Below are 14,272 nucleotides of genomic sequence, written 5' to 3' on the forward strand. Positions count from 1 at the left end.
TCTCATCTAACACTAGGAACAAAAGGTAATAAGTGTATTTTCCAAAATGTCACTTCCTTTAAAGACTTTGATTTGAAATCAATTTTGCTTCTTGACATAATTTGGACAGAGTAACTCTAAAATAATTATTATTTCTTTATTTATTCCTTGATTTAATTAACACAAATAAGTAAGTAGGCGTAAGTGTTTTAGCCTTTGTCAAAAAGTAGAGATTTGAACCAGGCCTCATCTTCTGATGTATCAGGAGTCTGTGTTGATATGTCATCACATCACCTTTTCAGCACACTATGCAGAGTATAATTCATCTGATATTGTTCAGATAATAATGTATCTTCTGAGTTCTTAGGACCTGCTACTGTGCAATGAAATAGCTCTTGTCTTTATTTATTAAAAATACCATAATTGTGAAACTGGTGCAGGAAAAAAAACGAAAAAGGCACTTTATCCAATATACAATATGAAATACTGTATCTCAGATGAATTATACTTAGACAGACCCAGTTCCCCTTCACATTCAAAGCTCTTCACTGAGAACTCTTCACCCTTTCTTCTGGGGGTTGGCTTTCAAAATTCAATAATTTACTCAGTCATGAGCCCACAATGTCAAAACTGCAGCCATCCAGCACTCTGAGCCACTGGGTCATACTTCTTCAGAGCATTTCTTGTCAGAGCGTTTCAATTTTTACTTCAGATGTTTCCTTTCAAATGTTCCAGAGTAGAAAAAAAGGGCCTAAACCTTGAATCCAGAACATCCAAATGTTCATAACAAGTTAACTTGTTTAGCACATAGCCAACTGCAGTCTCATACAAAGTTATAGGACATTCATTATTAGTAACAATGAATGAAAAATAGCTTTGGAGATCTTTGAGCCACTGGGTCACACCGCATTTTAAATTTATCAGTCTCTGCAAAAGATGATGGTGTTTCATATTTTTTTAGCAGCTTTCTGGCACTTTCAGCTACTAAGTCATATTCCTTTCACACTTATTTTCTGAGTGCTTTTCAATCTTTTGTTGACTGCTGACAGGGGCACTTAGTAAGTTTGTGTAACTATTTATCTTAGAATAGTCAGTTTGTTTCTGAGTTTGTTGTTCGACAAAATGAATAATTTCAAAAAGTCATAGTGAAATTTTGCCTACAAGTGTCTTTCAGTGATTGAAACCCTAATGTTGCTCATCTGAAAACATTGTTTCCTTTGCGCAGTTGTTTCTGTACATGTACTCCAAGAGACTTAAAAACATCTTCTGAGTTCTGACTAGATATTGATCATATAAATTCACTAAGTCAAGTAACAGTGTGTAGAAGGAAATCTTGGGATAGTTTACCCTGATTTTGAGTCCTTGTAATTGTCCACCTGTCTGTGTGGGCCTCGTTTCACAGTCTAAAGACATGCAGTTTGGTTCACTTCCACAGCTCTCATCAACCTTGTTTCCAGCTGTTTTCCAAGAAAAAGCTCTGATAAACCCACTGTACACCACAAACCCAGCACCAAATGGCAGACAGACAAAGTTAGCGACTAGCTAGTGAATGTAACAGAGCATCTAGCTGATAAAGAGATATTTCCTCAAAAGTTGGTACAGATCAAAACAGAGCTGAAAGGAGAGTGACTATTGGACTTATTTTTGTCAGATGGCCAGTAATATGACTCTAAATTAATACTTATGTTTTTCCTTGTCTGTTGAATGTGTAAAACTGACTCTAATTTATTTGCCACTTTGACAACTTCATAAGGTGATATATGGCAGTGTTCTGTTGCTGACCCCCACTGGCACAAAAAAAAATTAATGCTGCTTTAAGTTGTCATTGTGTTCATATGTGTGATTGTTTATCCACTGACATTTAGGCTGAAATGAACTGGCAACTCATTTCATATAAGCTCTAACCCCCTGTGCCCCTTAAATAAGAAAAACAAGGTAAACAAAATGATTACAAGAAACTAGAAGCCTATTCTTATCTCCACTTCCCTATCTCTCTCTCTATTTACCTTCACCTTAAAATTTCACAGCATGGATTTTCTGTAAAATGCTGTATACAATAATTCAGTCAACAAAAACAGAGGGCAAGTTCAAAGCAGTTTTAATCGCATTATAAGTTTCCATACAGTCATTTACAAGTCTAAGCATTGCCATTGTTAAATTGCCATTTTCATTCTTATCTTCTCCATGCAGTGTCATCGTGAATTAAACAGCAAACACAGACCATGAGCACAAAGCCTATTTCCTTCCTGACAAACTCATACAAATTTGAAATCCATGGTTAATTACATGTTAACAGAACTAGTGGAATCCATTTTCCAGACCTTGCAGACCTTTTTGTTACATAACTTGCTGAAAAGTTTCAAACTGTATTGAGTGCCAATCATCTCAGGATGTCTTCACATAAAACAGACATTGACAGTTTTTTTTTTTCTTAAAAGTGAAGGCTTTTTCTCTGTAGAAAAGCAACAATCTTGTGTTCGGTCCCAGTGTTGTCCGGTCCTGCTCACTATGGGTAGATCTCAACACAAAGGCTTTCCGTGCCTCATGTTCTGGGCACAGGTTCGTCCCAGGTTGGCCCCCTCTAAGAGTAGATCGGACAGTCGGTCTAGGCCGAGACAGGTGGTGAGAGGGCTGATGAGACCATAGAGACCGCCTAAGGTGATGCCAAGGGGCCAGCCAAGGAAGAGCAGAATCACCAGCCAGATGATGCACCAGAAACACGACCCACAACTGGCCATTCTAGTCTGGGAGAAAGAGAGAGGAAGTTTAGAGTGGCTGCTTCTTTACTCAAAGTGAACATCGGCATGCTTTGCAGAGCCAAATGCATCCACTTGAGTTAAGCAGACATACAACTAATACTCAAAATTAATTTGAGATAAAGTGTGGTTGAAGAGCATTTTTTATTGTACACGGCTAATACAATAGCATCAGAGAGTTCCCATGAGTGGCTGTGGCTCTTCAGTGGTGATGGGAGATTATCAGATTGAAATGTACCCTGTTGATGATCTGGATGCACTTGTCAGGATTAGGCAGTGGCCTTGACAAAGCATGATAAGCTGGCAAACCCAAGCAATAACCACCACAGTCTGTGTGCCCGTTAAGGTCAATACAGCATTGAAGACCGGCACTGGCACATTAGTCACCCGCTAATAGCAGATCAGCACAGATCATGCATAACTTTGGTGATGAGCATTACTTTATCTATCAGTGCTGATAACATACAGCGGCCAGGAGTATGATGCACTGCTATTTTAAGCTATAAAAATGAATGTTGTATTATCAGTGATGAAAAACTGCTAATTGGAATGGTGTGCAATGTGTGAATCCTGCCTACCTGATGATTTATGCAAAGAATAGTGGCAAACATACTGTATGTGAAGACTTTGCTACAGTAAAATTTATTTTTCCCAAAACATGCAATATTAAGAGATAAGAGTAAGACTGTAGCCTAAAAAATGTGGTAAAATCAACGAGAAAAATCTGCCCTAAGGCCCAGCCTTGGAGTTCAGCTTGTAGAACTGATGGTTTTGTGAGTGTGAAAGTGTTGTGTGCTGTCAGACTGATTCCCTGAGCCTGTTTTAGCTAAGACACAATGGTCAGATCCTTCTCCCCTCAAGGCACTACTGTCTTGACTCTAAATAATGTGTAATTTCCTGTTGTGACATTACTGTCACGTAGGGTTGGGAAATAAATTACACATTCAACACGAGTGTGTCCCATGGTGGATCCCGTGCTTTTGGGGAACGCCCTCGCATAAAAAGAGAGAGAGAGAAAAGAAAAAAAGACACATCAGCCACTAAAGCACAGTAAATTCAATTTAGAAATATTTTAAAATTATTACACAGCCAAGACAGCAGCACTCTGACTTCTGTTGCAAATTTGAACCTCACATGGTACACTTTACTTCCTTTATTTTTCTTCCTCATGCACCTCTTCTGCCTTCATGTTTTTAGTGTTAAAATTATTGCATCACATTGTTCCTCTAAATCACCCAAATTCAGTTTTATAAAAATGCCTCCTTCTTAGATTTGAAAATATTTAAAAATGTTGCAAAGGATAACCTCATAAAGCAAATTCAAAACATTTTTCACAAACTAACAGTTTGTCACCAGTATTAATTGTAGAGAAATTTTTGTGTGACAATTTACGTTTACAGCCTACAGAAAACCATAACATACCGACTGTGCTCACAAACAACTTTGCATTAACAGCTTCACTGCATGCTGTTAGTCTTGGTGGCATATCAGCCCATAGCAATGGTTAGAGGTGAGAGCTTTGCGAAGTAGCTATTAACCTAATGAATACCTGTCGTGTGAGTATAAAAGACATGTTCACCTTCAGCAGAGAAAGGTTCTGGAGGAAGATCGCTTGTTCTCCTTCTTGCTTGCAGCAATTCTTCTCAGTCTCCTAGATCCTGTTTCGAGACTTTCAGAAATGTCATGTGTGAGCAGTAGCCACTTCCCACCAGTTAGCTCTAATTTACTACAACAAGGAACCACAGGCAATTGAATTCTCAAGAGGCCAGCTGGGAGAAAACAGAAAGTTAGTGGCTGGAAGGCTTAACAGACGGAGGATATTACACAATACAGACATTCATGTGACTCAAGAAAAAGTAGGCCATATACTGTATATGATGGAACATCATGCGTGTTTGTGTCATGGCTATATACAATTCCATTGTGGTAATGCCTATTCATACGGTAAAAATTATGACATATTTCAGCATCATATCATACAGTATATTGGTTGTATATAGTCTTGTGGGCTCTGAGCCAAAACTTTTGTAATTCATGTTTGCAGCCTCAGCCGACAGAGATAATCTCTTTTATCTAATCTCGCTTTCTAATCCTTTCCTCAGCTGACAGAAAAGCATAGCCCACGATTCAAAACACTCATGTAACCTCGACCCAAACTGCCCTGCTTTCAGAAGATAGAAAAATAGACATTACATGACTCCACACTCGACTGGATGCAGTAAATGTGTCTCTCCACATCCATTGACACATGGTTCTCCATCGGGTCCTTAGTCTGGCCCAGGCTCCAGCAGCTGTGCAGCTGACCTGTTCTTAGCCTGCCTGAGGTATGATGTAACAACAACCAACCTCTGGTGCATAATCAATGTATTTCCAGTCTGTGTTTTTTGCCTGCAGGACTGTGGACTGTGTTAACCTCTTCATAATGTAAACAAAAACCCCCCCGAAGACCCTTGGCTTTCAAATGGCTTGCCTTGGTGTCATCATAAAATTAAGCCTCAAATTATTTGCTCAAATTCAGTGGTCAAACTGCAACCCTAACACTGATCTTTTAGATAATATTCCACAGATCACTGCACTGTTAGTCCTCCACACAAAATTATGAATGGCAGAGGATTTGAGGCTTGCTGGTTGAGTGACTGTGTACATCCAGAGGGCAATTCGAATTCCCCCCGCATGCACACTGGCCCTTGGGTGAAGTGACTGACCTACAAATGCAGATTAGTCGCAGCTTGTGTAGCTGGTATAGGATGAGCCAATCACATTTCAGCTGTGCTTAAAGCAGAGGAGGGAAGCAGATGAATGGAAGTATCATGACAGACAGATTTTAAAAAAGCTTAAACATGTTGACTATACACTGTATTTGTCTGTCAGAGTGTGCGTGTGAAAGAGATATAGATTAGAGCCTCTTAGAGAGTATTATAAACTGTGATAGATGCACATATATAGTATTTAGTAAAACACAGACAATGAAGGATTTCCATTTTTTTTTAATAAAAATTACTGATGGTTACAAAATTGAATGTTTAGGAAAAAAATCAGGATCTCCTTTATCATAGCTGCAGTAGAAAACAAATACACTGACTCCACACTAATCTTTTCTTAAGGGACAATCCACTTGGTCCCCTCAGAGGCCTTTAATTAGACAGTAGTCCCATATAAGAATGCTCTATGGCTCTTGCTCCTCTCCACTGTCCTCCCCGTCACTGTCGCTGTCTCTGCCAGGGTGCTCTGGCATCTTAGCATGAGCCGCGATATCTTGATTTCCATCACTCTCTCCAGTGTCGCCTGAATTTGGCTCTGAGTTTGCCTCTCCTTCTGGGGTGTCCTGCTCCATGGGGGTCTCTTCCTGTGGTTCCACAGAGCTATCTGCCGCTTTCTCTACTGCAGCATCTGTCTTGGTTTGTTGCGGAGGCAGAGCCAGTTTCTGCTGTTGTTGCTAAGAAGCCAGGGGAGAGGACAGTATTCAAAATGTGGAAGAAGAATGTTTCTACCTTTATAGTACAAAATATCAAGTCTAGGTTTATTGTACTGGAACATATTATGTGTTGAGATATAGATAGCATCAGAGTAAAGTGGTCTTCCTTCTCAGTCTTTTTTTTTTTTTTTTTTTACATTTTTCTCCACCTATTATGTCATAATCCTCTTTTTCAGTCAACACAAGACAATATGTAACACTAAATGGATGGTTAAAACATCATTTGAGCTCCACTATTAAAATTCTAGGATTGTGGCCTGTTAATTCTCCACATGCACAACAGTTATTTTACATCTGACCCATTTACTGTGCTGCATTAAAGTTTAAAGGTTAAAAATACCAAAATAGCAACCACAGAGAAAGGTTGACTGTAACGCTGCTTAATGTAACAACTTTATGAAAGCTAAGGACAGTGTGTGTTAGTATACGTGAAATAATAAGAGTACCAGTTTTAAATAGTCTCAAGTGTATCATAGATGAGAAGTTGATATAACTGTGAGACAGCAATAGTGTCTGCACTGATATTTGCTTTGAATAATCAGTTAAATACAGTGGTATATCTCCTCTTTGACACTATTCATTATTGTTTTTATTAAAGGTTTTACCTGTCTGTACTTCATGGAGGTCTGGATCATGTGCATGTACATATTATACACCAGGTTGGCCATCTCTGGCATGTTCTTAACAATCTGGTCTGGCTGTCCAGAAGCATCTCTCTGAAGGGAAGAAACCAAAAAATAATAGTTAGAGAAAGATTGTTTGGAATCCAAGATGTGATGTGAAAAGAATGATAATGAAGATTTTTATCTGTCTTGTTTGGGGCATCTCCTGGTAAACTATTGATCTGAAGCAAAATGTGCAGGGAAATTACAATTCACCTTCCCACCACTACCTGCTTGTTATTTGACAGCAAATCTTTCACTTGCTGCCTCCAGTGATCACTGCTCACACACATTCAAACACTTGACTAAAAAGGAGTTGAGAATGCAGAGTCTGTAATTTGATATATTTAGTATGCAGACAGAGTCTTACAGCCTAAACTGAAGAGTGAGGCGAGCAGAATATTCATTTTACTAGGCTGTTGCCTCCTAAATACAGGGGTGATGCTCACAGGGGGCCCTTTGGGCATCATGTCAAAGTGAATACACTGACGGCTTCGGTGTAGTAAAACTTAACTGTGCATGGTTTTATTGCTGTGAATCTATCAGTAAAAACATCAGCGCTTTAATGTGCTTCCCAATGAGTAACTGTGATTACACATCGTGTTTTATCCTCTCTCCTATACTCTCCAGTAGCGCTTTAAATATGTATATATTCATATGGAGCATTAAGTAGCAGTGTTATACTTTTATTTTTTATAACTGCTTCTGAATCAGCACCGTTCGGTTTGCCTATGACAGTGTTCCCAGACAAAATCTGACTTTTAATCTGCACCATGCGTGTAAGCAGCAGGGGTTTACTGACTCCAGATAGAGCGGTTAAGCAGGGGCCGCATGTGTGTGCCCAAAAGAGCTGTCCCCCATGGGAATGAACACTCTAGAGTCAAAGGAAGTGTCAGAGGGCTATGGGGTATTTTAGACACCCCTGTTGCCACACACGCCAGTCAACGAGACACAGTGACCAGACAACAGTCGTCTCATGCTGGCCTGGCGGGATTTGGGAGAGTAGTTTTGCCTTCTGACCTTCGGGGGTTAATTATAGCCAGGCCTGTGTCGTGTGTTTTCCCATGCTTGCAGATGGCCCCTGCAGAATGCTGTTAACAGAACAGTGCCTATGGGTAAAGCTGCAGTAAGACTCGGGACCAGTGAGGACCAACAGGAATGAAGATTCCATTCAGAATATAGAGGCAGGATTAGACAAGAGTGAAGGGGGATGTGGCAGCAATGACGTGAAGAGATGTAGGAGGGTGCAGCAGTGTTGGAAATGGGCACTGGTGTGGGGGTAGTAAGCTCAGTTCTTATCAGTAAATCTGGAGCTTGAGTGCTTCATTATCAGCCAAATTTAATGGAGTAGAAGATTATTGTGCTTCAAGAAGCAGGCGTGTGCATGTGTGTGTGTGTGTGTACGTACAGGCTGTTCCTGGCTGTAGTACTCGTGTGGTCGGATGTGCAGCTGCAGTGGTCTGGCAGTGAGCTGGTTGAAGGCAGGAGTCAACTCAAAGCAGTTCTGGAACAGCGACACCCGGGCAAAGATGTACAGACCCAGTCTGGCTCTCGACATGGCTACCACCAGACGCCTCACATCCCTGTGGAGTAAAAGAGGGAGAAAAAAAAAAGTTAAAAAATTGATTTGACACAAGGGATGAAAATCAAAAAGAAATAGCGTGGGTGGGGGAGGAAAGTGTGAAATTGTAAGAGGAGGAGAAATCGTGTGCAGGAGCAAAAACATAAGTAAATGGATCAAAATCAAAGGATCGAGCAAAGATTGTAAAGGAAGAAAAAAAAAAGGCAGTGTAGGAGGAGAGAGGTTTAGTGAAGGATAAGCAGCAGAAGGTGAGGAGGACAAATATAGAAGCTAAGAGAGAAATAAAGGAATGAAAAGCAAAGGGCAGAGATAAACATGGCAGACAACGAGAGGGAGAGATGAGAGACTACAGGAGAGGGCAGATGGGTTACTTTTTCTTGCCATCCAGTAGAATTAAGGGATTAGAGACAGAGGAGTCATTTCCCTGAGAATGGAGGAATCCTACTCGGCGTGCTGTAATTGCCAAAGTGGTTGTTAACCTGCCCCACTGAGGAGCAACGTTGCTGAAAGCCTATATACCAAAGTTAAACAGTAAAACGCTGCATTTGAACACATGGTAACATACAATGTGTTGTGTATGAAACACTATTCTCACACTATTAAAGTTATATACAATACAAGATTCTTGGAACAGCGCCAAAAAGCCACAAAAATGTATGTGCTCTTTAACAAATGGAACCAATAAAAAAATAGAAGGATCCTACCTATTTTAGGATGTAATAAATCTCTGCATTTTGTGTTTTAAGTGTTAGGAGAGGCAACCTAATGGAGCTGTGCAAACTATGACCATTTCCTATAAATATACAGACAAATACATCTTGGTTTGTAGATATCCATAGAGCATGGAAGATAGAAGAGCATTTGAGGGGGAAGAAGTCTTTGGTTTACTTAAGCCGCTCTGGTGATAGTGAAAACAGTCTTTGGTTTGATGTAGAAGAATTTGGCATACAGTCATGCTTGAATGCATGCACTTACAAAATACACATCAACATGTACACACACTGAAATGCAGCCAATAAATGTGGAATATGTCCACCTGAGCACTTCATGAGATTAAGAGGATTAATCCCTGCAATATGCATGATGAGCTCCATAAATGTGTGGAAGGGGGGAAAAATGCTTATAGGAACCATTGTGTTGGATTTATGAGTGTGTTAACATGCGCAGCCTATAGATTTATGTAAAAATTATTTCACATTTCAAGTGAAAAGAGGGTGCATGGTACAAAATGAAACTTGAAAGCGCAACATTTCCACAGAGACAAACTACAACAGCCTACAACCAATGAGCGCAGAGCCCTAGAAGAAACGAGCCAATCACGAAGCATGATAGCCTGTGGACATGGCACTAGAGAGAGATGCCCACCTGGGCTGTGCTGTGACATGGCAGGGCGAAGTGGACGAATACCGTGTGTGTGCGTGTGTGTGTGTTCCCACATGTGTGTGTTCATGTCAGAGCGTGTCTGGATCTGGGCATCCCTGTCAAAGAGTGTGTTCCTGCATGTGAGCGTGCCTGTGTGTATCAGCAGGAATGCTTCTCCTGTCAAAGCAAGGGTCAGCTCGTCATATGGTCAGCTGCGTCCCCTGTGGTTGTCACGGCAGCAGATTGCCACGGGGAGAGATGCAGGAAGAGGGGGAAGGACTGTGAGGTAGGGCTCAGTGGTGCACCAGAGTGATCCCAGTATAGGAAAAACACAATGGACAACACAAGAATCCCATGAATCACTGCTTTTCCAACCAGTCAGACATCCATTCAGAATTGTCAGGGACACCAAGATATGAATGAATATAATGTTAAAGCAAAACAGTGAAAAATGGGATTAACCAGACATTTTCTATTATTTCAATTTTTCTGTTATTGATTTAAACATTAGACCTAAAGATCCTGACAGTTTGAAAAAGTATTTCTCTGTTACATCACAAAGTCTTAATTTCTAAATCTCAATTGCAGTTCAAGTAAAAATATATATATATAAGTTTTATTTGTCAAGCGTTAATACTCATGAACTCAACTAATCTGTGGTTTGATCAGATTTGATGTGGCAGCATAAACAAATAAATTCAATACCCCTTGTCTTATTTTTTTTATACTTTAAATCCTACCAGCCGAGTAGAAACCCTTGTACTATTCTATGCTCCTTTCCTGAATAACTGGAACTGTAGCGCACATTATTGTATGAGTGCTCTTGCCAACAATCCCACATAGAGTGGGCTAAGAATGTGTACAAGGCAGGGTGTAATATCCATGTGTAAGACAAGATCAAATGAATGATACCGAGGGCAGAACAGGCGCTGCCAGCAAGATAAACTACCACTTTCTGTGGCCCACTGCACTTCTCATTCCCAGCTACATCAAGTCATTGGCTTTATCTGTGAGATGAGGAAAGAACAAAATAGAGTTTTTAAGTGTTTTTTTTTTCTCTGCCAGCTAAAAATGACCAGGCCCAAGGGTGGGGTATAGAGGGGGGGGGTGTATGTATTTAGCCACAAATGAATGACTTATTATTTGCACTGGGGTTCTAATTTGCAGACTGTCCAATGTGAGGGTGAGTGAAAGCACTGGCAGTATAGCTGTGATAAAGCTGTAAGCGGTGCAATTTCAATAGTAGCTACTGTACATCACAGCCAGAGACCAGCATGGCAAGCTTAAGTACTGTGGAAGAGTTCAGCCTCCAATTGTCTGGTATTAAAACACGCAGCGTATTAAGTGTGAAGAGCACAACAGGATCTCATGGCAGCAGAGGAGTGAAAAGCCATTTCACCACAAATCAATTCAGTGAAATGAGGAAGGAGGCGGCAGGGAGGAGAAGAGGGAGCAGAAAGATAAAGAGAGCAGAAGACTAGTCTTCTAAGAGGAGCAGCCAGCAAGGGAGTATAGATGAGGAGCGAGCAATGGGACGTGGAATGAAAAGACATAAAATTCTAACCGCTGGAGTTTGGTTTAACCATCACGCCTCTTAATAACTGTTACATGGTGGGCCTTTGATCAGAACAAAGCTCTTTGTTTAATATTCTCAACCCAATCATCAGAGCACAATGGCTTCTCTTAACCAGGACAAAAAGTACAGTCAGCTGCACAGACATGCTGCTGTCCTGAAGCACCCTTTATCCTCCCTTCTGCCTGAAATTAAGCTCATGCATACTTCAAGACAGCCGCAGTGTTTTTGTCCTCTCCTTCTTTTGGGAAACTTCATACAGTAGTTACACATGACAAAAAGAGAAAGCCTCCTGAGAGCAGCTGTCTCAAGAGAGTTAAGTGCCTACATTTTCGCCCATGGGGATGTGTGTCTTATGTGTAGTTCCTATTACACAAGTATTTTTGTAGTAGAATAGCTGCTGAGGGTGTCTATTTTGGGTTTTTCTACTTGGCATGAATTGAAGTAATTACCTGAGATGTCCTACGGCTTTGGTGCGCACCAATGAGAGGATAATGTAGTCATTCTGCTGACCCTGGAACCTATCGACTGTTGTCACCTGCAAACACATACAGACACATTTATTAGTGAGCACAAAATCACACAAATATATAAATATACACACAAATATCAAAGATATGCTAAATAAGCTGTGGCAGCTGATATATTTAGCAAAGTAAATGAGCTTGTGCATTTTGGGTAGGTAGAGGGATTTAGCTGAAATGTTTAGAAACATGAGCGAGACTGCTCTCCTTCTTAAATTCGATGAGCGAAGGTGCCTGTGTTTTCTTGTTATTGCGGTTATCACTGTGGGCCACATGGGCAGCCGGTGGGGCTAATACGGCTTAGAGGGCATTTGCCACCACTAGCCTCTTACCTGGGCCCCTGAGACTCAGGGCCAAGGTACTGGGGCCACGCTACTTGACTGGATCAGTCATGGAGAAAGAGAATGGAGGAGAAGTGGCTCCCTGTGAGATTTTTTTTCAAAGCAAAAGGAAACTCATGTCAGCCAATTTGCTTTTATACCCTGGTAATCCTGTCTTGCTGAGAAGCGTACTTATTCTTGTACATGAAGAACAGAGCTGTGTTTTGAGTTTGTACGTTTGTTACGCCTTACATAATAAAGACGGCACACTGTACTTGCATTTAAAACCTGATACAAAGTCAGGAAAAATTATGAGATGCAATTCTATAAAAATGGAACTCATAACACACGCAGTACTCGCTCTTTGTGGCATAGCGCTGCTCAAAGCCTACGTCATCACCATCTGTGGAGTATATTGATGGAGTGTGGTATCAAGGGGACTCTTGTTTTGCTGTCAAAACACCAGTTTCTCATTCTCAAATAGATATAGCCTAGGGGCGGCTGTGGCTCAGGAGGTAGAACGGGTCGCCCACTAATCGGAAGATCGGTGGTTCGATTCCCGGCTCGTTCAGTCCACATGTCGATGTGTCCTTGGGACCAGTGAGGACCAACAGCCATCAGTGTGTGGATGGGTATGAATGATTAGATTTCCACTGATGGGCAGGTTGGGACCTTGCATGGTAGCCCCTGTACCATTCAGCGTGTGAATGGGTGAATGTGATTCGTAGTGTAAAAGCGCTTTGAGTGGTCGGAAGACTAGGAAGGCGCTATACAATTACAGTCCATTTACTTTCTGTCCGTCTTTAACGGTAATGGAAACCTATCTGGAAGAAATACTGTTATCCTAAACCTTTTAAGAGTTAGTTTTATGCTATTTGATTAGGATAAGACTACATAAACAAAATGTGTCCTTACATGCAACTGTACAGAAAATACTACAGTGTGGTTATATAGGCCACATATTAAGAAACCCAAACCCCAGCAGAAAGAGGCCTTTCCTCTGTGGATCCATTTTCTAAAGTGGATCAATAGGACATCAGCTACTCTTGAGAAGCCACACTGTCCCAGGACTACAACCAATGAACCAGCCATGCTAAATAAATCATCCTGCGGCCATGGTTACCTCCTATTGGCTAATGCAACTCGATTTTGAACGCCCCTTTGCCTAACCTCCAAAAACCTGTTTTTGGGAAAGGAGTGCGGGGGCAGAGTGTGACTGAACGTGTAAAAGACAGAGATGGGGCTAATGAGGTAGTAGACCAATATTTATTTACGTCTCCCTGTTGCTATGTAGAACAGGTGCAGCACCAGAGGCAACAATATGTTGGTTTTACAACAGCATGAGTTGTGGGATGTACGTTCAAGTCAAATGTTTAATGTCTGAGTCAAAACAGCCGTGGTATGCATGCACATGTCCACACACATGTTGCATACACAGACACACTTCGATACAACCTCCATCAAACTAGGTCACTAACTGTGGACTGAAGAGGTTGACTATACAACATAACAGTGCAACTTGTTTTGCAGAGAAGAGGTGCTTAAGAGAGGGAGTTATTCTTAGCCCACAGACAGTGACAATGAAGCCCAGATAAAGAATCTCCCCAAGGCATAGCATTTTGCATGGTGTTTAGTTATTTATGAGAAATCTTCCAGGGAGTGAATTACAAAGGTCATGTCATTGTGGCACATGCATGACTGTGGATACAAACAAGCACACAAACACACGCACACAATGTGCTGTGAGTCGCACACACAGGCACGTGCACACACAAACACGCGGGTTGTTGCGAATCGAAGCTATCTGACAGAGAATCATTTTCTTCCATCTCGACCTCCCTCTCCTCATTTTCACAAAGACAATGACACACTGTCTCTCAGCTGATGGTCAACCATGGATCTCTATTCTCTTTCTGTCTTAGTTACTCTCTCTATCCATCCTGCTATATCTTATTCATAGCAATTACGCTCTGGAATGTGCAGATGTCAGACTGCCGGATTGTTGCATTTTTCACAGGAGACTTGAGTTAACAGCGAAA

At 41.1% G+C, this 14,272-nt stretch overlaps 1 protein-coding gene and 1 long non-coding RNA gene across 4 annotated transcripts in view; both read right to left on the reverse strand.

Annotated features, from left to right (window-relative positions):
• Window positions 1-2,060: 2,060 nt before the first annotated feature.
• On the reverse strand, window positions 2,061-5,435 carry LOC121880799. 2 transcript variants are annotated; one of them, XR_006091642.1, is made up of 3 exons: window positions 4,929-5,435; window positions 4,315-4,461; window positions 2,061-2,723 (listed from the first exon to the last, which is right to left on the reverse strand). It is a non-coding gene; the product is annotated as an uncharacterized LOC121880799 (long non-coding RNA). The 2 variants fall into 2 exon arrangements; XR_006091643.1 differs by having other exon boundaries at window positions 4,315-4,504.
• Window positions 5,436-5,702: 267 nt separating this feature from the next.
• aqr (aquarius intron-binding spliceosomal factor) overlaps window positions 5,703-14,272 on the reverse strand; it is a 52,052-nt gene continuing 43,482 nt past the window's right edge. For both annotated transcript variants that reach the window (XM_042388324.1, XM_042388323.1), the window contains exons 33-36: window positions 11,842-11,927; window positions 8,281-8,455; window positions 6,816-6,926; window positions 5,703-6,171 (exon numbers count right to left, since the gene is read on the reverse strand). In XM_042388324.1, the coding sequence (XP_042244258.1) occupies window positions 5,902-6,171; window positions 6,816-6,926; window positions 8,281-8,455; window positions 11,842-11,927 (642 nt within the window). In that variant the 3' untranslated portion in view covers window positions 5,703-5,901. The remainder of the gene's footprint in view (window positions 6,172-6,815; window positions 6,927-8,280; window positions 8,456-11,841; window positions 11,928-14,272) is intronic.

This window comes from Thunnus maccoyii, chromosome 16 (assembly GCF_910596095.1).
Source record: "Thunnus maccoyii chromosome 16, fThuMac1.1, whole genome shotgun sequence".
In the NCBI taxonomy this organism is placed as follows: domain Eukaryota; kingdom Metazoa; phylum Chordata; class Actinopteri; order Scombriformes; family Scombridae; genus Thunnus; species Thunnus maccoyii.